The sequence below is a fragment of the Dreissena polymorpha genome, chromosome 9, assembly GCF_020536995.1.
Source record: "Dreissena polymorpha isolate Duluth1 chromosome 9, UMN_Dpol_1.0, whole genome shotgun sequence".
Taxonomy (NCBI): Eukaryota; Metazoa; Mollusca; class Bivalvia; order Myida; family Dreissenidae; genus Dreissena; species Dreissena polymorpha.
The window spans coordinates 7005386-7031043 of NC_068363.1; the positions used below are offsets into that span (position 1 = coordinate 7005386).

The window sequence follows — 25658 nt, forward strand, 5'->3', positions numbered from 1 at the left end:
CTATTTAGCCTATTTAACAGCATTTTCAGCCTATTTAGCATGTTAAGTACATAGGTTGAAAAATACATCCTATTAATTCTATTTAACAGCCTTTTCAGCCTTTTTAGCCTATTTAGTACTTAGGTTGAAACAATCAACATCCTATTTAGTATATTTAACAGCCTTTTCAACCTATTTAGCTTATTTAGAACATAGGTTGAAAAATACATCCTATTCAGCCTTTTTTACAGAATTTTCAACATATAAGCATATTTAGCCTATGCAGTACATAATAATATACATCCCATTTAGCCTTTTTAACAGCCTTATCAGCCTATTTAGCCTTAGTACATAGGTTCAAAAATACATCATATTAAGCCTATTTGGCTTATTTCACAGCTTTTTCAGCCTAATTAGCCAAATTAGAAAGTTTAGAACGAAGGTTAAAAATTACATCCTATTTAGCATATTAAACAGCTTATTTAGCATATTTGGCAAGTTTAGTTCATAGGTAGAAATATACATCCTGTTTAGCCTATTTAGCCCATAGGTTGAAACACACATCCTATTTAGCATATTTAAAAGCCTTTTCAGCCTATTTAGTACATATGTTGAACATAATATCCTATTCAGCCTATTGAACAGCCTTTTCAACCTATTTAGTACATAGGTTGAAACATACTCAGTACATCCTATTTAGCCTATTAAACCGCCTTTTCAGCCTATAAGCCTATTTAGCCTTTTTAGTACAAAGGTTGAAACATATATTCTATTAAGCCTATTAGACAGCCTTTTTAGCATATTTAGCCTATTTAGTACTACGGTTCAAACATACATCCTAGTTAAAATATTAAGCTTATTAAACAGCCTTTTCATCCTATTTCGAAAGTTTAGTACAAAGGTTTTCAAAAATACATCCTATTCAGCCTAGCCTTTTTAGCCTATTTACAAGTTTAGTACATACGTAGACATATACATTATGTTTAGCTTATTAAACATCCTATTTAGCCTATTTAGTCTATTTAACAGCATTTTCAGCCTATTCAGAAAGTTTAGAACAAAGATTAAAAAATACATGCTATTTAGCCTATTTAACAGCCTTTTAGCCATTTTAGAAAGTTTAGTACAAAGGTTAAACATGCATCTTATTTAGTATTTAACAGATTATTTAGCCTATTTAGCAAGTTAAGTACACACGTACACATAAACATCCTTCTTAGCCTATTTAGCTAGCCTTTTCAACATCCTATTTAGCCTTTTTAGTCTATTTAAAAGCCTCTTCAGCCTATTTAGAAAGTTTAGTACAAAGGTTTAAACATACATCTTTTTTAGCCTATTTAATAGCCATTTTAGCCTATTTAGCCTATCTAGAAAGTAAGTACAAAGGTTAAAAAAATACATCCTATTTAGCCTTTTTTAGCAATTTTAGTAAATACGTAGACACATACATCCTATTTAACAGCCTATTTGGCAAGTTAAGTACATACGTAGACACATACATCCTATGTAGCCTATTTAACAGCCTATTTAGCAATTTTAGTAAATACGTAGACACATACATCCTTTTTGACAGCCTTTTTAGCAAGATTAGTACATACGTAGACACTTACATCGTATAAAGCCTATTTAGCCTTTTAACAGCATGTTTAGCAAGTAAAGTACATACGTAGACACATTCATCCTATTTAGCCTATTTAACAGCCTGTTCAGCCTATTTAGAAAGTTGAGTACAAAGAATAAAAATACATCCTTTTTAGCCTATTTAACAGTCTTTTTAGCAAGTGAAGTACATACGTAGATATACATCCTTTTTAGCATATTTATCCTATTTAACATCATATTTAAACCCATTTAGACTATTTAACAGCCTTTTCGGCCCATTTAGAAAGTTAAGTACAAAGGTTAAAACATACATCATATTTAGCCTATTTAACAGCCTATTTAGCCTATTTAGCAAGTTTAGTACATAGGTAGACATAAACATCCTATTTAGCCAATTTTACAGCCTATTTAGAAATTATGTAGACACATAAATCCTTATTAACTCATACATCCTACATAGCATATTCAGCCTATTTAACAGCCAATTCAGAAAGCTTAGTACATATGTAGAAGCATACATCCAATTAAGCCCATTTAACAGGTTATTGAGCCTATTTAGCAAGTTTAGTACATACGTAGACATATTTATCTTTTTTAGCCTATTTAACAGCCTATTTCAGCAAGTAAAGTACATATGCACATGCATCCTTTTTAGCCTATTTAACAGCCGTTTTATCATATTTAGCAAAGTTAGTTCATAAGTTGACACATAAATCCTATTTAGCCTATTTAGCAAGTTTAGAACATACATGAATGTAGACTCATACATCCTAATTAGAATATTTAGCCTATTTAACAGCCAATTTAGCAAGCTTAGTACAAACGTAGACGCACACATTCAATTTAGCCCATTTAACAGGCTATTTAGCGTATTTAGCAAGTTTCATACATACGTAGACACATACATCCTATTTAATAGCGTATTTAGCTTATTTAGCAGGTTTTGTACATATATAGACACATTCATCATATTTAGCATTATTTGCCTATTAAACAGCCTATTTAGCTTTTTAAGCAAATTAAGTACATATGTTAAAACATATATCATATTGAGCCTATTTAGCTTATTTAACAGCCTTCTCAGGCTTATTATCCTATTTTTTAAGTTAAGCACACAGTTTCATACATGAATCCCATTTAGGCTATGTATTAGCCTTTTTTAGCCGTTTAGCCTACTAGTATTTAGCAAGTTAAGTACAATGGTTAATGCATCATATTAAGTATATTTAATGACCTTTTCAATCTGTTTAGACTATAGCAAGTTTGGTACAAAGGTTTTCTCATACAGCATGAGTGGCCTATATATTAATCGTTATTGAGCATATTTAGTAAGTTCAGTAAATAGATTCTGGCTTAGTGTACATCCATTGCAGCCTATTTACCACGCGTTGTACATAGGTTGAAACGTACAACCTATTTAGCCTATTAAATAGTCTTTCAGACTATTTATCATGTTTAGTATATAGGTTCAAACATACATCCTAGTTAGCCTATTGAAATGCTTATTTATCAATCTTTTCTGCTTATTTAGAAAGTTTAGTACATATGTTGAAAAATACATCATAACAAGTCTATTTAGCCTATTTTAAAGCCTTTTCAGCCCATTTAGCAAGTGTAGTACATAAGTGCAAACATACAACATTTAAAGCCTATTTACACAGCTTTTAAACCTATTAAGCAAGTTTAAAGTATGGTTATTACATACTGGGCACGTGTTTTTCCCAGTGTACACCAGTCCTCCACACACACAATCCACGCCACAAACAGATGGATACTAAATCAAAATTAAATGTCATCTTTGTAAAAATTAAAATATCTTCAATTAAAACTTAAGTACATAGGAATTGACACTGTATTACTACATTTGTTCAAACATTTGCAGTGTAGTAAGTTTATTATTTAGGAGAACATGGACACAATATTTGTACTTACACTATGCGACTACAGGTGGGGAAAGTCTTTGAACACGCGCATGTGAATGAAACGAAGTCAATACAAAAAGTTAAGTTTTGTAGTAACATTTGTGCTTTTTTAATGTATTATTGATTGTTATTCAAGTAAAATAATATGGTAGTTGCAGCTAGAATATCAGCAGAAGTTGTAGCAATAAATGCGATCATGGTGATTGTGTAATATTATAGTTGATTGTGGTGTTCTTGGTGTTCATGCTGTTAAAAGAGTTTTTTATTTAAATGTTTTTATTGCTTTTCGTGTGTTTGGGTTTATATTACAATTGTTGATGTTGATGTATTTAAAAACAACATCAAAACCATTTGATGAAAACAATTAAAATATGTACGGGAAGGATACACAAAAAACAAATTCCATATGCTTGACAATTGTATACACCTTTTAATTGAACTTCATTTAAATTAGATACTAATTATTAGTCATCATTATACATTTTTACTTTCACAACATCACAACAAAAGACGTCCTAAGGGGCTTTTGTCCAAAGGGGCAAATGTCCTAGGGGGCTAATGTCCTATAGGGCTTTTGTCATAGGGGCTTTTGTCCTAGGGGCTAATGTCCGAGAGGGCTAATGTCCTACACTCAGATGATTGTATGTGTTAAACATTGATTGGCGTATACTGTTCAGTTGGGTTTCGCATCTAACTGTTGGAACAAATGTAAAAACGATCGTCCGGGTTGTCAATATAACGTTTGAACGAATGTCCGGGTTGTAAATACAATGTTGGTACTAATATTCGCCTTGTGAACATTAGCGTAGGAACGATTCTGTGGGAACGAAAGTCCGGATACCAGTTTTCACTGTGCGATACATTTTATTTTAGACTTAAATAAAATACTAACAGACGAATGTTCGTTGTATATTGTATAATTATTTTAGAATTTAAATGACAATGGCATGCAAATTTAGGCACATCTGGTGCGGGAGTATGATGTCGCTATTTTTACTGATAACAATCATAAGTACAAAGGCAGCGCGGTATAAAAAGCAGCATCGCGCAATCATGCGGCATGGTCAGGTCGGACCTCAAAGACCTCGTGAAGAGGCCGGTAGGATCTGTAAATGAACTCTGGTTTAAATATAAAAAAAAGCATGCGGCATGGCGCATGCTCGTGGACAACAACATAGGTAAGGCTACAAAGACCTCGTGAAGAGGCCGGAGGCAAGTAGGACTCTGATACACACGTGGACAACCGTCGTTGCGTCATGCTATTATGAAAACTGATATGATTGATAAGAACACAGGCATTGCGGTATGAAGAGCAGCGGGGCGCATCCTTAATGGTTACCGTCGCTGCGTCAAGGGACCTACACAAACACTGTGATTGTAAAGGTCCCTGCTGCGTCCTACTATTTACTGCTAGTGGGATCACTAAAATTACATTGAAATATAAAGAAATGTACCCAAACGTATTTTTGAAATTATGTTGTACCTCGTACTTTCAAATGCATGACATACTAATATTACTTTTACCAACAACAAATTTAAACAATCAAATATAGTGTATAATTTAACTTGTGTGCTTGACTACAAATATTTAACGAAGTTGTGTCATGAAACCCTCAATTTATAAAAGTATTTATACTATTTTGTATTTGCTTCTCTATTGATATTATCTGAGTTACCATTTGCACTTATAAATACAATCATAATTCAATAACATTTATTAATAATGAAATGATTTAATTAACTTTTGGTTGCAATATTTCAAATCCAAATTTGTGTTTATTATCCGGAAAAATGACAATATTAAGGAATTCATAAATTATATATAAATCATTAATGTTTTATTACATAAGTATAAAATACATATATCCTTCTAAGCCTATTTAGCCTATTCAACAGCCTTCTCAGCCTGTTTAGCATAATTTACAATTTTCTTTAATAATACTTTTAATAATTTTAAACTACATACTACTCAGCCTGTTTAAATTATTATGCTGGTTTATTAAATATGTTGAAATATATATGATATTAAGCATATTTAGTAGACTTGTTCAGTCTAATAAGCGTATTAAGCAAGTTGTTTTACTAACGGTTGTAACATTCATCCTTGATTAAAAAGGGCTGAAATGGCCGCTAAATAGGTTAAATATGCCAAATCTGATGTAGTTTTAGGCCTTTTTCGAAAGTTTATTATAAATGTTGAAACATATATCATATTTAGCCTTTTCAGCAAGTTATTTAATATTTCGAAACATACATTCTATATAGCATATTTATCAGCTTGTTAAGCCCATTAGCATATTAAGCAAGTTTATTAAAGACGTTAAAATGCATTTTATTTAGCATTTTGAGCTTATTTAGAATAATATTTAGCATATTCAGCAAGTGTATGAAATAGAATGAAATATACAACCCATTTAGCGTTCAAGCATATATAGCGTCCTATGTATTCTGTTCTGCAAGTTAATTAAATAGGCCGAACCATACATCATATTTAGCCTTTAAACAGTCATTGAAGCCTATGAAGCCTTTTAAGCTTGTATGTTTAACAGATTCAGCACATTTAGCCTATTTAACAGCCTATTTAATATAGTTAGAATAGTTAGAAAGTTAAAAGAAGGATTTAAATATAGCAATTTTAGCAAGTTTATGAAATTGGTTACAACATGCATTTTAAAACACATGTAATCTATTTCGCAGCATATTTGGCAAGTTTAAAAATTATGGAAAAATACAGCCAATTTAGCCTTTATAGCAGCCTATAACAGATGATTAAGCATAATTAACACGTTACATCAATTGAATTAAATACAGCCTATTTAGTCTATTTAACAAGTTTATTAAACAAATCCTATTTAGCTTTCTAAACCTTTTATCAGCCTATGTATCAATTATATAAAATACGATACAATATATAGCATATTTGGCACATCAATCCTTTTAAGATGCTTAAAAATGTTATTAAGCACATTTATTATGTAATAAGTACGATTAACCGAGAGTCGTTTTAGCCTTTTGAGAAAGTTTAATTTATAGGTTAAAACATACATCCCATTAAGCATATTAAGCAAGTTTATAAAATATGATAAAATATAAAGGTTATGCAATACATCTAGCCTGTTTATCAGCATATTAAATATAATGACCACATACAGCACTAAATACTAGGTATTAAATACTGCATATTAGGTATTTTGTTAATTAATTTGAAATGTACATCTTATTTTGCACATTTTACATTTTCAGCAGATACATAAGCAAGTTAAAATATTTTAAAATATACAGCTTTTTTATTTAGCTTATTTGAGATAGTATTCATCTTTAAATTTAACATCAGACCGTGTATTTATGGCTAGACAAAGACGTACTCAAAGCTGTACTTGTAAAGACGGATTGTAGGACAAACGGCAACCGGACAATTGGAACCCAGTGTTTTTTGCATACCCGGACAGTCGGCACCCTGTAAATTTGTCGACCTGGACAATAGGCACCCGATTAAATTGTAAACCCGGACAAACGGCACCCGATTTAATACTAAGAAGCAGTTAATGTTGTTTTTTACCAATAAAGACACTTGACTTGATATGGCTTTGTAGGGAAAGAAAATCCCGTCAATACCTTATCGTACTGATTAGTCTAATCCGCTGAATGGTTGTAAAAAAAAAGATCGCTAATTTTTAATATAAATAATACCTGACGGACATTGCGATAGAAAAGTACTATCTTCATGGATTGTGGTGTTTTCAAATAATATATTGTATACATATATTGGGTCAATCACATTTTTTACTAAACCAATGAGCGGTTTAGACTAATTAGTTAAACAAGGTGCTGACGGGCTAAATCGATTGTCTTTCGGGTGCCGTTTGTTCGGGTTTACAATTAAATCGGGAGCCGATTGTCCGGGTCGATATATTAACAGGGTGCCGACTGTCCGAGTATGCAAGAAAACACTGGGTGACGATTGTCCGGTTGCCGTTTCTCCGGAAATCGTAAAAACGTTTATTCGGTCTTAAATATTACGAATGTTCGGTTTCATATTGCTTCAGAGACACATATTTTATTAATCTATTATGTATAAGTTTATATCTTTTTTTGTTTAAACAATCTTTTTTTAAGGTTTATTAATGTTAGAAATGTGTTGCGCGTGTCAAAAATGCACGTGTATTGAAATACACGCTGAAAACGCGTGATAGCGCCAGACACGGAGCGTGTATTGACCTCTCATCTAGAGTCCGTGCGCCAGATAACAGAGTGCGGCGGATGACCTCCCGGAATTTTCTCTCGATGTAACCATTCTATTTTGTTAATAGATAGATCTTCGGACACATCTGGAGCGGCAGCGGGAGCGTGTTGTGTAGTGTTTATTGATATTAAGGATAAGAACAAAGGCAGGGCGGCATAAAGAGCAGCGGGATGCATCCTACTTGGGAACCGTCGCTACGTCCTGATATTTATTGCTAGTTGGAGCACTGAAACGACAATAAGATATTACGTTATAGAGAAATTTACACGTTAATACTTAAAAATGCAAAAAACTTTAAAATGATCGAAATTATAATTACGTTCACAAACTTAAAGATCGATTAAAATAATATATTTAAATAATAAAACTGAATTTCTTGATAATAAAAGTGAACACAATTCTGCATTGATTTTATCTGAGTAAAATTGGCACTTATAAATAGAATAATTATACAAGTAGTTTTATCCTTAATGAAATTATAACATTCACTTATGTAAGAAAGGTTTTAAGTAAAATTTGGCGACCCATTTATTCATGATCTGAATGATACATATCCATGTCTGATGTTTTGACAGGGCGGACAGTCGCTCCTACATTATTTTGCCAACCCGGACAATCGCTCCTACATTATTGTGTCAATCCGGACAATCGCTCCTACATTATTTTGACTCCACGGCAAAACATATTATTCGCCGATCAAAGGCTTACACCTATAATTAACCAACAATTAAAATTGCCAACCTGTTAACCTATGTCTTTATTTTCGCTATCGCTTTAAGACATATCCTCGGCGAATTAGTTACACTGAAAAAAAATATGATTTTAATTATTATTTCAATGTGATTATTTTCTTAAGGAATTAACAATTATTTATCATCTACATAGCTATGTAATACTTATCTTTGTAAATAATCTAATTGCATGTATTGAGTTGTTTCATTTATGATCTCATGTGTGTGTATATACTCGATTGTACTTCCTTGCTTGTATTATATGTTATGCTCTTCGTGAATGGAGGAAAATAAAAGTCTATCTATCAAAGTAAGCCGATTCAACATGAGCCGATCAATTTGATTTTAATTAATCAATTTACTTATTAACAAACTATGTTACAGCTTGTCGATTCTGTAAATATAAGGTAGTTATAAGGGCACTTCGGACAATGGTTCCTACATTATTCCTATCAGGGACATTCGTTTCTACAATACATTTATTGGAATAAGTGCCATTTTGCGAATGGAATAAACATAAAAACCGCATTTAATCAATAATTGCTATATCAACAATGGTAGTATCAATCGATAATGACCTCTTTCACACATATGATGTGCGAACCGTGCACAAAGATTACAGACTGGTGTCACATTAAAGGGGCCTTTTCACAGATTTTGGCATGGTTTGAAGTTTGTCAATAAATGTTTTATATTGATAATGTAAACATTAAATTTAAAAAGCTCAAGTAAAAAATCAAAAATAAAATTTAAGAAAGGAAAAAAAAGTAGCCCGCAGCAGGACTCGAAGTAAAAACGCATCAGCCAACTAAGCTATCCTGCCAAGGATACATAAGATGCGTATTTTATACCTTGTATCTTCGTAGTTTCACAAATTTAAACGACAACAACAGAACTATCCAAATTATTCAATCGGTGCGCGTTGCAACGCTTTATAATTTTTAGGTTTTAAATCGTCAAAAGATGCATATAATGGCTATATTAGACCATGGCAAATGTTCAGTAATACTGTTTCTTCACAAATATCATAATTAATCCGAAAATTTGCGAATCTGGAACAACTTTTCTCAATTTTGTCAATTTACCGCACCGTGAAAAGATCCCTTTAAAGTGAAATAAGGTTAGTAAACAATTGGCTAGTTCATTTTTTTACATTTGACCCATTGATTGATACGACACTGCACGATTTCTTAATCGGCATTTCTATGATTATTAAAATAGTGTGTTAAAGTGATACTGAACTATTTTTGTATGTGTTGAATTGTAATATATTGATAAAATGTTACATGTATATGTTACAATAACACAAAATAGACAAGAAAAATTATACATTGAAGACGAAATTCATAAAATGCAACATGCTGGCGAATTTGAATGTACAGACATTTTCGATTTCAGAATAAAATATCTGGCTTACAGTATTTGGCATTTTTCGACACAAGTTGGCAATTTTAATTGTCGGTTAATCATAGGTGTTAGCCTTTGATCGGCGTACACTACGTTTTGCCGTGGAGTCAAAATAATGTAGGTGCGACTGTCCGGGTTGACAAAATAATGTAGGAGCGATTGTCCGGGTTGGCAAAATAATGTAGGAGCGACTGTCCGCCCTGTCAAAACATCGTAGGAGCGACTGTCCGCCCTGTCAAAACATCGTAGGAGCGACTGTCCGCCCTGTCATATACATCGTGAAGCGACTGTTCGCCCTGTCAAATTTAGCGTAGGAGCGATTGTCCGGATACCATGTCGGATTACTAAATAATGCAGTATTTCAGTATATTATTATAGAAAAAAGAAATCTGGTTTAATTTGTACTGAAACAACTTAATTCTGACCTCAAACATTTTATTGTTGTACTGACATATGTTCTGTAAAAAACATGTTGTCTTCCTGTACCTATGAAGTTTCATGATCCTAGGCGTAAGTGTTCTTGAGTTATCATCCGGAAACCATCTGGTGGGGACGGAGACCCCACGACACCAGTTCATAATATGATCTGCAAATTTTCTCTTAAACTACATCCAAGAACGAGTCACTGTGGCATTAACCTTAGACCTAGTGACATCAAAATCAATAGGAGTCATCCGCCAGTCATGATCAATGTACCAATGAAGTTTCATGATCCTAGGCGTAAGCGTTATTGAGTTATCATCCGGAAACCATCAGGTGAACGGACCGACCGACCGATCGACAGACCGACCGACCTACCGACCGACGGACGGACAGACGGACGGACCGACCGACCGACATGTGCAAAACAATATACCCCCTCTTCTTCGATGGGGCATAATTAGACAGAGATTTCACTTTATATTAATTAAAATCAGCTGTTTACAAGCAAACAAAATACAACACAATAAGTCATGCGACCGGGATAATTGACACGCAGAGATATCAATATCGTGTTTTGACATATAAGCACCTCAATTTCAACAATCAGTATCAATATGTGTTTCACCAAAATGCAAATTGTTCTAATCTGATGTCTTGTAAGTAAACTAGTAAATATTAGACGTGCGGTTTCAATATTAGTTGCAAATGTTAATTCCCTTCATAACTTACAATGTTAACCAGTTCATAAAACTATCATCCAACTTCAATATTCTACCATTACTTATAAATTGTATAATGCATATATAATGTAGGTTATGAGCGTGTATATACGTTATTGCTGAATTTATAAATATTGTTGTTGTCTGCTTTTGAATAATGTTATGTATATGTATATAAATTGGGGCAAGGAAAATGCAAGCCATCTGTCATTTCCGGTATTTAAATACATGTACATGTATTGTGATCGACCATATTTAAGAAACAATTAATTTGTAAAAAAAATACATTTACCTATCAACATTGAAAGGCAGTCCGCGCAGAAATATCATAATTGAATATGTATTCTAATAGCGAAAATAGGGGAAGAATATTCGGGAGCCGATTGCCTGAGTGACAAAGCAAACTGATGCCGATTTTCCAAGAGGACAATTTATTCGAGGGTCATTTGTCCTAGTGGACACATTTACGAGGAACCCATTGTCCGGGAATGCCAAAAACGCAGGGAGCCGATTTGCCGGGTGCCGTTTGTCTGGATACAATGTGTTTGGACCTTTTAATATTTTAACCTATTTGTAAGATAATTAAACATAATATGCATGTTTACAAAACAATTAGTACTGTCCCCCTACTCTAGCTCTAACGGACATATTTTCAGTTCGGACGACTACCAACGTTTTGAGCTTCAAATGAGCTCATCAAATTTTACTAACAATTGAGATAGTAGTTTTATTAAATAAACACAATTTAGTATTTTCCATAGCATCGATACTTGAATCCTAAATAGATTATACACCAGTAACACATGTGAAACTGCACAATAAAAATGCCACAAAGCAAATAACATTTGGGGCGGGCAGACGTTGCTATATTATGTCTAGAGTGTCGTGTGTCATTTAAAGTTAAGTTATATAATTAAGCGTCAACAGTATTATTTACTGAAAGTTTTTTCGACAGAGCATCAAAGCAGACTTTCGCCTGGTTGAAATTAATTCATTACACCGTGCGATAGTCTAATTTATTACCGAATAATTATTCGTATCCCTGATTCGTTGAGATGTAACGTAACAACCAAATATCTGAACAGGATCATCACTCATTATCACATTAATGCTGAAACATACATGTCTTAAGGCGTGACAGAGTGCACGATGTTGCACGTATATTTTGTTAAATTGGTCTTTTGAATTAAGTTAGATAAATATATCCAATTGCACATCATGAACTACACTTAATTTTGTCAAGAACTCGGCAATAGCAACGCAAAAATAACAGTAAAAAAATCCGAGAGCCAGCTTACATGCGCGAAGAAATAATACTAAACACGAAACCGGGAGCCAAAACGCCCATACGCGGACGAATCCGGGAGCCAAAACGCCCCGCATGCGCGTATGGGTCAATAATGGTTACACTAAACCTATATTTCCCACAGGCAAAAATGTCGCGTAATACGCTAAATAGGTTGCACCTGGCTCCGATCCTAATTAAAAGTCCCGGCCGAAACTAGGTCAGCCCGACAGGCAGTCGACGGCTGGTCAGCGTGCACTAGGTCTCTTCCGGGGGATAACTCTTGTTCGTCCGAAAGGGGCCCTTAAAGGGGCATACCCGCTCACTGGGAAATGACGCATACGAGATGAAGGCTAAATAGGCTGCATGCACGGGGCCGATCCTAATTAAAAGTCCCGGCCGAAACTAGTTCAGCCCGATGGGCAGTCGACGGCTGGTCAGCGTGCACTAGGTCTCCTTCCGGGGGATAACTCTTGTTCGTTGTATGTTTCAACCTATGTATTAAATAGGCTAAATAGGCTGAACATGCTATTAAATAGGCTAAATAGGCTAATTAGGATGTACCGTATGTTTCAACATTTGTACTACACTTTCTAAATAGGCTGAAAAGGATGTTAAATAGGATCAATAGGCTAAATAAGATGTATGTTTCAAGCTATGGCTAATAGGCTGAAAAGGCTGTTCAATAGGCTAAACAGGCTTAATACGATGTTTGTTTCAACCTATGTTCTAAACTTTCTAATAGGCTGAAAAGGCTGTTAAATATGATAAATAGGCTAAATAGCATGTATGTTTCAACATTTATACTAAATAGGCTAAATAGGCTGTTAAATAGGCTAAATAGGATGCATGTTTCAACCTATGTACTAAATAGGCTAAATATGCTAATAGGCTGAAAATACTGTTAACTATGTACGTTATAGGCTAAATAGGCTGAAAATGGTGTTAAATAGGCTAAATAGGCTAAATAGGATGTATGCTTCAACCTATGTACTAAATAGGCTAAAAAGGCTAAATAGGCTGAAAATGCTGTTAAATAGGCTAAATAGGCTAAATAGGATGTATGTTTTAAACCTATATACTAAATAGTCTAAATAGGCTGAAAATGCTGTTAAATAGGCTAAACAGACTAAATATGCAAAATAGTATGTATGTTTCAACCTATATACTAATAGGCTAAATGGGCTGTTAAATAGGCTAAATCGGCTTAATAGGATGCATGTTTCAACCTATGTACTAAATAGGCTAAATAGGGTAAATAGGTTGGAAATGCTGTTAACTATGTACTTAATAGGCTAAATAGGCTAAAAATGCTGTTAAATAGGCTAAATTTGCTAAATAGGATGTATGTTCAACCTATGTACTAAATAGGCTAAATAGGCTAAATAGGCTGAAAAGGCTATTACATAGGCTAAATAGGCTAAAATAGGCTAAATAGGCTATATAGGCTGAAAATGCTAATAAATAGGCTAAATAGGCTACATAGGATGTATTTTCAACCTATTTACTAAATAGGCTAAATAGGCTAAAATAGGCTAAAAATGCTGAATAGGCTGTTAAATTGGCTAAATAGGCTAAATAGGATGTTTGTGTCAACTAATGTACTAAATAGGCTAAATAGGCTGAAAAGGCTGTTAAATAGGCTTAATAGGCTAAAAATCGGCTAAATAGGCTGAAAAAGCTGTTAAATAGGCTAATAGGATGTATGTTTCAACCTATTTACTAAATAGGCTAAATAGGCTAAAATAGGCTAAAAATGCTGAATAGGCTGTTAAATTGGCTAAATAGGCTAAATAGGATGTTTGTGTCAACTAATGTACTAAATAGGCTAAATAGGCTGAAAAGGCTGTTTAATAGGCTTAATAGGCTAAAATCGGCTAAATAGGCTGAAAAAGCTGTTAAATAGGCTAAATAGGCTAAATGGATGTATGTTTCAACCTATTTACTAAATAGGCTAAATAGGCTAAAATAGGCTAAAAAGGCTGAAGAGGCTGTTAAATTGGCTAAATAGGCTAAATAGGATGTTTGTTTCAACCTATGTACTAAATAGGCTAAATAGGCTAAATAGGCTAAATAGGCTAACTTCACACACGTATTAAACATCTGGCTTATTTCGCATTATCGACACATGTTCTTCTAAACTTTTATTTTAGCTAATATTGAAATATATGTATAATAATTTTTGTACACATTTTATATAAATTAATAAATATTTGACAAAATCGTATAATCTCGCTTTAAATGACCTACTAGGCGGACATGCAAACTGGGACACAACATTCTCATGACATCTTTGACTTAAAGCGAGTATATACTACACATTGATGAATGAAAAAAAAAAGTTTACAAGAAGAAGTACCAGATAATGAAAGATGTAAGAATTTGATTCAAGTACAAATAAGTTTCACTGTTCAGTCGAACCATGTCGTTATCGGAGCTAATATTGCGTTTTAAATTGAATTAGAACAACATTTCATTAATGGTACCTTTATGAGATAGTGAATTCATTTTATTAAAATAACCCGTGCATATTAATGTATTTGCTTACGATTGAGATAATAAAATGCTGACATTAAAATCGTATATACTTGCTATAAAAATAAGTTTTATTGGTTTTCTAGGCGAAAAATAAAACGAAAATAATACTATATTTATTTCTTTTCGATAATATCTATAAAAAAAGTGTAAATTTTTTTCAACTTATTTCCTATTATACCGTACGTGAATGCAAGCAACTAATGCTACATGAGTAAAAACATTCAAAGCTATTTTACCTGAAGATAGAATCGCTGATAGCAGTGCCAAAATCGACAGTCCTAAATTGCTCGACTTCATGGTTGACAATGATCTCTGTACAATTTATGTTAACGCTAAAGTGAAATAATTAGTTCACTGGTCGGAAAACTACGCAGATGTAACATGTGTGTTTTATCTTTGCCGTTAAAAGAAAGAGCGATTTAATAAGTAATTCGTGTTTGCAACATAATACGCTATCACCACCATTATCTGCATCATCATCAGCATCATCATCATACAAACCAACACATGTATCATCATCATATGCATCATCATCAGCAGCAGCAGCATGTTCATCATCAGCACCATAAGCACCATTATTATAATCAACATTATCATTATCATTGTAATCATCAACATCATCATTATCATCACCACCACCACCATCATCTTCTTCTTTTTCTATTAAGGTCTTCAGGTTAGCTACCTACATACACAATGTCATCACAGTACCTTCATCCGAACTCAAGTTTTTTAGCACATCACCACCATCATCACTATACAGTAGTTCTGGTCTTGCATCAACCAAGTCTTCTACGGTAAAACCGATTGGAACACAGTACGACCAAAGTACCTTATGTTATATAGGACTAATGTGGACGAGTAAGCAATTCTTTGTGGAGTTTATTGTCTTTAGACGTTATGTATATGATAAAAGTTTAACTTTCTTTCAAGTGAAAGTGTACATCGCCCACAAAACATATGATAACTATATAAGGTTCGCGAAAGAAGATGTTTTTTGACAAAAAATATGGTATTATCGTACTCAATCAACATTCGTTTCCGGTGGCGGACATATGGTTTGTTTTCAAAATCGACTGTTGGCTTTTTTATTATTTTCATAAATGATGTGACGTTTTTACAATATGTGTTTGGGTGTGAAAAGATTGAGTGTGTTACCTAGAATGATTTTAGTGATTTAAATTTGATGAAACAGTGGATATAAGGATGGAAGCAAGCAATTAATGTAGTGAGTAAACCTGTTTTTTGTTATGAGCTACTCTATAGCTACAAACTATATATAGATGTAACAGCTGACCTCATTTCTAGAAATAAACAATAAGCATAGCCTGCAGCATATACGCTGTTGCTCACCCCATTATCCAAATCAATAGTGTTCAAAATAGAAAAAAGCGCCCGCCTATAATGAGCTGCTTTTCCTCAACCCCCAATACTGCTTGCAAAAACCAAGGGGACTATTTCGCTGTTGTCAACTCCAGAGGACCAGGTTGAGCATAATAAAAAAACCGAGGTTGCGAGTGCAAGCGTTTCAGATGGTGATTTCAACTACACATTTGAAAGTATGGCCGAAGTTGAACATCCTGGTAATGTTGTTCTTGATGACACCAACATGAGGCCATCAAAATAATCGTCCAAGAGGCCATCAATAACGTTCTCTCAATCCAAATCAAGAGTATGATTGAAACAATCATTACTCGGGTAGTGGATGGACTTTCCAAAAGTATAGAATGCATTGAACTTGAAAATAAATCACTTAAAAGTGAAAACCGCATTCTAACAGAGCGCCTGGTAAAGGTAGAAAATACGTTGGATGCGAGCGAACAGTATAGTTGACGCAACAGCTTGCGCATCTTTGGTATTCCGGAAACTGAAAACCCGAACGAAGGTACTGATGGTGTCGTTATGAACCTATGTAAGTCTATAGGTGCTGACGTTTTTAAATAGACGAAATCGATCGCTCACACAGAACCGGAAAACCGGGAGGGCGACGATCTCGACCAATCATTTTGAAATTTGTAAGTTTCCGAGCAAACTGTTTTCCCAACGACGAAATCTGAAGTCCAACAGCGAACACTCTCGGTTTTCATCAATGAGGACCTAACCCAGCATCGTGCACATTTGTTGTTTGTCGCGCGTGGGCTGGCAAAAGTAAAGAAATTGAAAGTGCCTGGCCTGCAGATGGCACATTTCTCATTCGGGTGTTGGAAAACGGTCAGTCTAAGATCAAACATCATTTGTAAAATCGAGTTAGAAAATTATAAATAAATGCTACTGAACTTTTTTGTGCAGTGTATGTCCAGCATACAATGTTTTAATTGAATAGCATGAACTTCACGGGATTAGCGTTACTGTTGCGCTATTCAACACGTATTTCCTTATCTAAGCTCCGAGTTAATCTGTAAATCCCGTTATCTAGCTCTACATCATGAAAAAACTTGTTTTACTGCTGATTTCTGTAATTTATTTTGACATATCTCACACTACGAAAACAAACTACATTTCCAGTAACCTATTTTAATAAGAAGCTTTATTGGTACGCCAAATATTATAACAGTGTTATCATGTGAAACACTTTATACAGTACATTTTAATACAAAATAAATTATAGTTTATTATCCTATATAACTTTGTCCTTTTGCATATAGTAAAATCTTTTAAATTTTTCTAAGATATTTTTTAATAACGCACGAAAAGTAAAAATTATAAAACTGGGTAAAATATTATTTACGGCATAATGATTCAGAAATCGACTAATAACTGTGTGTGTCCTTAATGATCATGACCTAATGATTCTTGATCATCCACTTGTAATTTACGTCAACACATTTACAAACTACACTTCGGCACTCTAACCTTTCGTTTTCTTCTGTGTTTAGGGTCTTTGCGTACAGTGACGTGTATAAGTTTCCGTTGAGCTGTCAATACAATGTTTGTTGAATATTGAATAATTATTATCGGGTACGGCATCGTATTAAGTCTTTTATGTAAAAGACTTATGCAATGATGCACCTGAAGCAATGTGAACTTGTATTGTATGTGTGTGCGTGCGTGTTTGCGTGCCTGTATGTGTGCGTACGTGTAATGACAAACTTGTCATATACGAATAAACTGTAAAATGGACAATTCAATGCACAACCACTGTCCATATGTAACTATTTTGTGCTTTGTGTGTTCGTTTAGTTGCTATTTTAGCTACTGCTGTACTGTATAACAGTTTATATTACTGTTTACTATGTTATAACAATATTTCATCCAGTTACGAAGTGCTTGTACATTTTTATAGATGTTTGTTTGCACGATTTTGTAGATTACTATCGATATGCAGACGCTATCCATATTAATGAGTTGCATGCTCATAATACTTTAATTTTAAAAATGATTCCTTTTGCATGTGTACTGGTTCAATGCTTAGGTGATAATTCTAGGTTATTATCATGTTGTCATGTATAAACCCAACATTTCCTCACATATCATCATAATGATACCAAACATATCATCATATTTTTTCATCTGCCTATTTGCATCTCTACTTTCTTTTCTCTCTCAAATATTATATTCTTATTTGTCGCCGTCCTGTAGCAAACAGCGTAGCCAATTTGTGACTTTAGTCTCGTCGAAGTATGATCGCATCACCAAATGCAATCAACGTACCATGTCAGCGTTTCATGCCCATCTTGTCTTCGGAATCCTTGGAACATATCACTATTATGTACATAAACAGAAACCATGCAACGCTGTCATGATTGCTTATAAATCACCAGCTATTTTTCCACTGCTCGTACACGTATTTTATGAATGCCAATTATGGCTAAATGTTATTAGCCTCTTCTCATTACAAATTAATGTATACCATTCTATGAACATTTCAATGAGTGTTGTGTTGAACACCCACGTAAACGTGTTCCGATAGGAAAACACACACATAATGATATTATATTTCTCAAGGGCCTTCTTAAATGTCTCTTGATCGTTTTATCATGTTGCTGGATCTCTATAGTCTTATTACGATCAGGTGATATACATTCAAACCCAGGGCCTACTTCGTTTGATGACTCTTTTAACAATGATACAAACAATTCTTCATCCATTAACAATTCTTCAGCAACTAGCCGATTAAGCTTTGTTCATTTCAATATCCAAAGTATTATGCAAAAACTAGAGGTTCTATACACAGGTCTACGTGAATATGATATTATTGGTTTTACTGAAACATGGTTAAATAGTTCTATCCCATCTACTGATATTCTTTTCGACGGCTTTCACCAGCCTATTCGCAAGGATCGCCCATTTGACCCTCATGGAGGTGTTGCTATATACGTTAATGAAACAATTGCTTTCAAACGGAGACATGATCTCGAATCAAACAATGTAGAATCTATATGGATTGAAATCTTCCCATCAAAAAATAAATCCATTCTTTTAGGCGTGTTTTATAGACCACCTAGTGCGGATAGATCGTATATGCTTTCAATTGAAAATTATATAGGACCAACTAGAGAAACGCTTATAAATGATATAATTATAACATGTGATTATAATATAATGCTCTCGCCGAATTATCAGCAAGAAAACTTAACGAATTATGTCTACAATATGACTTAACACAACTTATTCACGAGCCAACACACTATTCTGAACATACATCTTCCATAATTGACCTTATCTTTGTAATTAATCCCAATTCAGTATTGCTCTCTGGAACAAACCTGCCGCTCTTAGACCAGTCTACTCGGTACCACTGTCCTGTTTTTATAAGATTAAACTTTAGAAACCCTTTATGTAAAACATTTCTCGACATATCTGGCGTTACGACATTGGAGACTATTCAAACCTAGGACAATTAATGGCATTTACCAATTGGGATCTTCTTAATGCGATAATGTTGATATTTATGCAGAAAACATTACCAAACAATTTCACAAATTGCAGGTTCATGTATTCCTAACAAATATTTCTGAATACGCTCTCGCGACCTTGCTTGGCTTAATAATAACATATAAAGAAAACAATCCGACAACGAAAACGTCTATATAGAAAAGCTAAACAATCAAATAGTGATATGCTATAGACTGGTGGAAAACACTTCGAAAATTCATCCCTACTAATATAAATACTTCAATTCCACCACTATTCGATGATCAAGAACGTATCTTTGTAGCAAATGACTCATGCAAAGCTGATATGCTGTATAGGTATTTTTCTAGCCAATGTTCAATCGACGAAAGCAAACACAACCTTCCACCTATTAACAACTCAAACGTTAACATTCTTCATAATATTCATATTACACAGGAAGAAGTAATTGACTCAATCAAATGCCTTAATCTAGGAAAAGCATCCGGTCCTGATTGTATTGATAATAGAATCCTTAAAGAGTCAATGTATCAATTGAGCTACCCATTGTGTGATCTTTTCAATTCTTGTCTTAATACTCAAAAACTGCCTTCTTGTTGGGAAGCTGCTAATGCATATTTCCAAAAAGGGTGATCCATCAGTAGCGTCTAACTATCGACCTATATCATTGTTAAATACTATTGAAAAGGTCTTTGAGAGAATATAACATAAACATAATTTTAATTTTCTTCATTCAAATTCATTGTTTGCGCCAACTCAGTCTGGCTTCCTGCCTGGCGATTCGACAGTGAATCAGCTTACATATATTTACAATACATTTTTCCGAGCTCTTGACATATAAGTAAAGCTTTTGATAAAGTATGGCACAAAGGACTATTATACAAACTACATCACGCAGGCATTCAAGGGAATCTGTTATCTTTTTTGTGCGATTATCTTTCTGATCGTAAGCAAACAGTAATCTTACCGGGCGCGCATTAAAGTCCTATTGAAATTCTCGCCGGAGTCCCCAAAGGCTCTATTCTAGGACCACTTATGTTTCTAGTCAACATAAATAACATAATCGTTGACATTCAAGCAAACATTCATTTATTTGCTGATGATACTAGTCTCTTCATGGTTGTTAACTCGCCTAACGATACTGCAGCTGTATTGCAATCAGACATAGACAAAATCTCAAGCTGGCTGACAAATGGCTTGTATCCTTTTGTCCATCAAAATCCGAATCAATGCTTATATCTCGTAAAATTAATAAACCATCTCACCCATCGCTAACCATGCAGAACACTACTATACCTATTGTCAATGTCCATAAACACTTAGGTGTCTTTATGTCTAATGACTGTACTTGGCATGCGCATATATCTTTTATAAAAGAAAATGCATGGACAAGAGTTCATATAATGCGTCGATTAAAAATAATTCTTGACCGAAAAACTCCTGAGAAAATATATATTTCGTTTGTAAGACCAATTTTTGAGTATTCAGATGTTCTTTTTGATAATTGTACACAATATTAAAAAGATGAACTAGAAAAAATTCGAACCGAAGCCGCGCGAATAACATCTGGATGCACGCGCCTAGTCTCATTAGAAGATCTTTACAATGAGCTAGGATGGGAATCTATTAGTCAACGAAAACGCAAACATAAATTAATACTAATGTATTAAATGAACTCTAGTAATGTACCTACTTACTTACAATCCCTCTTGCCCGCAACAGTTGGGTCAGCCAGTAATTACTCTCTCAGAAATGCTTCAAATCTTCAAACAATTCAGACCCGAACATCACTGTATTCAAATTCGTTCCTACCGTCTACTTTATCTGAATGGAATCCAAATCCTTTATTCTCGTACGGCGCGAGACGCTCTCAAATGTTGCATACGCGCTTAAGAACAAATTGTAGCACCCTAAATGAACATCTCTTCAGTCGCAACATCATCACATCACCTCTGTGTCTCTGTGGACTCCATGAAACGACATCACATTACTTTCTCGAATGCAATCAGTATGCACATATTCGCGGAGAACTAACAAATAAGATATATTTATTCCGCCCCATGCATCGAAGCTATTCTATATGGATACGACACTCATGACTATTTAACAAATACCAATATAGCTGATAAAGTTCATAAATTCATTATCGAGAGTAAGCGATTTGATACGTAAACTTGCTACAGTTTCCTTAAAAAACTCTTCCTATTTTTCCCAAACCTCGCCCACTTTAACTCCTACACCTTCCAACTCTCATCTATTTACCTTTATAAAGAGACACTCAGTCATCGAAGTTCCTCTTTTTGCTGATTATGTTTCTAGATTTATTATTTTGTAATCCAATTATGTTCGTTCTTAATCATGCAACTGTGTATATTTCAAGGCGAGGGAGAAGAACCATATAAGACTTTGTCTTTCGTTCTCATCCCATTCAAACATGTCATAATTTAATATAAATGTTGTATGAAATTGTTTGCATAAAAATGCTTGTTCGAAATAAATATGTTTAAACTTAAAAAATCAACAGAAGAATATAAAAAGTACGAAATATATTTTGAACCGTAATGGGCATAGAAATGGAGTTCGATGCCACCATACATTTGATATTTATTTGGGTCAAAGTTCAGAAATTAGAGCATACTTACTATTAGCCTTATTGATTAAACACTACCCATAAGCATTTAACAATTGTGTGGTTCAAGTCAGTCTGCTAAAGGGTTTCGAGGCCGTTGTCAATACAGTAACTACTTTTTTCATTCTGTAATTATTTAAAAATGTGTATGACCTTTACATTGTGACACATGCGTCACGGATAAATATGCTCTCAGCACGGTGAGAATATGAGAACAGTAATTTAAATTCAATGTTTGAGTAATTTAAGTCTGCAAAAGCTGTATAATGGCCGTATTTTGAGTATTGACCTTGATCTTTGGGCTAGGGACAAATGCCTTGCAAATACACGTCGTTACTTAAAGATGAACATGTAATTTTACGGCACGTTATTTTAGCAATTTTCCGATGAAGTATGAATTTTCAACCTGAACAAGCTGGAGGATTACCGAATGAAATATTGACTTATAAGTATGACCTTGACCAATAAGCTATGGATACACAGCTGACGCGCGATACGCTGACTTCAACTTGTCACACAATAGTTACTGTAAAATTGTTAATGAATGAGGATGTTATTTTGTCCGGACAAGCTGCATCATGCCTATATTGGACCTGTCACTTAACCTCTTAGCTTAATCTTGCCCTTCTATCTAGGGAATCACGTCTTTCGAGCGACATGCCATCTCCACATGCTGCACAGTTGGTGTAATTTTATTTATTAAAAAAACTAATGAATCAAATAATTACAGTCAAAACCATCTGCATCATGCCCAAATTCTTCCTTTTACCTATATGTGACCTTGACATTTTGACAGACATGCATCTTACAATCAACACGCGGTCTCCAAATTGTGAACAATGTGTTTTAAAAGTATCGGATGAACGAAGCAGATAGAGTTCGGACAAGCTGGATTATGACACAATTTAACCTGTGATGTCTGGGGCCTTTAGAAAGGGACACGGATACTACACACGACAAGCCGTCCACCAGCCGTCTCCTCATGGTGAAGACAGACAGACAGACATTTTATTTGAATTGCACAAAGTACATCGTCGACATCACATGTGGTTGGTATTGAAATAAGTCAACATGTACATTCACAGAAAAAACAAGTGTAAAAAATTCTATCTGATACTCAACGATTACTTCACAAATAAACAAAGTTGTTTTAGTTTAGATCTATTGATTGATTGCAGCAGCTGTACAAACTTAACAACAGATGGATAATTATAAAAATACTATTTATGTATTTCTTTCTAATATCAACAAGTGTTGAACAAAAACATACAAAATGATATTCGTCCTCAATATCCGTGGCATTACAACAAAGACAATATATTTATTGTCTAGCAATAGTGTTTCCAGTGTATCTACCAGTCTGTATACGAAGGGGGCGAACCGATAAGCTTAATCGGCATAAATAAAATCTTAATTTTTCGAAACTATTCTAGGGTATTCTCATATTCAAGATTTGACTTAAATGTTCTATAAATGTCTAACATCGAACTATCTTCTAGTGTAAGTTACCAATTGTGTTTATATGCATCTATAATTCTGGATTTAAAATCAGTTTAAAACAATTACATTGTTATCATGAACGCTGTTAAAGACATAATTGAACCCGTAATAACCCAATAATTTCTTGTTGTCATAAATCCAATTTCGGCAGACTCTGGCGCAATATGATACTCCAATGTTTTTTATATACAGTTTTGAGAATTATGTTATCAGAGGCTGCTATTTTAAACCAAAATTGTACTATCCGTATGTATCTCTGTATAAAGAGAGGATATTTTCCTAACTCACCATAAACATATGCATTAAAAGTATTAGTTTTAACTCGTAAAAGCCTCTTACAGAAGATGTTTCCTTTCTTATTCCTTAGATTTTGTAAAACACCAAACATCATCTGAATAACCTAAACCAAACCCAACGAATTCATCAAATAGTTGACAAAGAATTTTTGGCTTAAATAAAAATCTTGACATTTACAAAACACGAAAGCACTGTCCTTTATAGCCAATCACAAGTTTCTTAACACAATTCAGCAGTCTGAAAAATATCTTGAAGATTTTCCAAACCGAAAATTCGCGGTGAAAGATCTGCATGAGATTAATAAAAAGAATTTGATATCTTTAGAAAAGGCGTTTTTCCATCTATCTGTGTTTTGCCCGATGGTCATATAATTGCTGCAGGTCAAGGATGTATGAATGTTAAGCTTCTTGATCAGCAATACAATATTCTCGACTACTGCAGCATGACTGCATTTCCACGTAAAATGTGTCAAATCACTAACAGCATAATGGGTGTTACGGTGAGTGATGATGATAACAAACTTCACGAGGTTCAATTCGTCAAATAGTAGGCTGGTGAAACGCATGTCTGTTGTTTTACAACATGCATGCATAGATATTGCCCACCGCCCGGGTGATCTGTTCATGTATGTCACATCCGGTACGGCACTTTAACAGTACACGCTGAGTGGCAATCTTATCTGCAAGTTGTATGAAAATACATCATGTAGTATGAAAGGTACGTTGCAGCACGCGCCTAATGATTACTGATGTTGTTGACGTGCGATTCTTCGGTGATACGTTAAGCCGGTTTAAACCCCAACGATTGGCAGTATGTGTTACAATGATTACCCAATCTTAATCCTAACATGTAATACGTGTAATGCGTGTTGTATTTATCGTCGTTTAGTGTAACTGCAAATAATGATAACTTGCCTTTGTTTAAAGACAGTCGGATGATAACTAGATATTCTCAAAGCACACTTGGTATTTATAGAGTTACATTACCCCATAATCATTCAATTGTACCTATCATTAAACTTAGACTTCTCCCTAAGTTTATTAGATACATAAAAATTCCTTTAGTAATTAAGCCCCTTATTGCCTTTATTTAACAAGTTAAATATTTAGCTATTGACTGTTAAGTTAAGTTTCGTATGGAACTCAAAACCAATATGTAACGTTAAGGTTAATAATGTCATGCATTCATGTCCAACATTAGCACTGTATTTTTCAACTATCAACATAATGATACCTGTTCCTAATAGGAAAAAAACACATCAAACTAAATAAGTTTACTTTTTTATTAAGTAAAATTTGTTAAAAGTAAAAACATTAATCCAATTTGTGTTACAGTACACAGTTGCGCCGTGAGTTCCAAGGGGCACATCATCTACATCACCAACTATACAGAGTAAGCTACTCACTCTGACCAGAGGCGGTGATGTCCTGTTTATCTTTAACGACCATGAATCAAATGGCCCATCTGATATACACGTGACACATGGAGGCCAGGTTCTAATTAGTGCGAACACCCACACTATTATACAG

General features: G+C 34.1%; 1 protein-coding gene across 1 annotated transcript in view; it reads right to left on the reverse strand.

The window, feature by feature from the left end:
- Positions 1–25577, reverse strand: part of LOC127844719 (CD209 antigen-like protein E) — a 50715-nt gene extending 25138 nt beyond the window's left edge. Inside the window, exons 1-2 of the mRNA XM_052375148.1 lie at positions 25535–25577; positions 24735–24808 (exon numbers count right to left, since the gene is read on the reverse strand). Coding sequence (XP_052231108.1) covers positions 24735–24808; positions 25535–25577 — 117 coding nt within the window. The remainder of the gene's footprint in view (positions 1–24734; positions 24809–25534) is intronic.
- Positions 25578–25658: the final 81 nt, after the last annotated feature.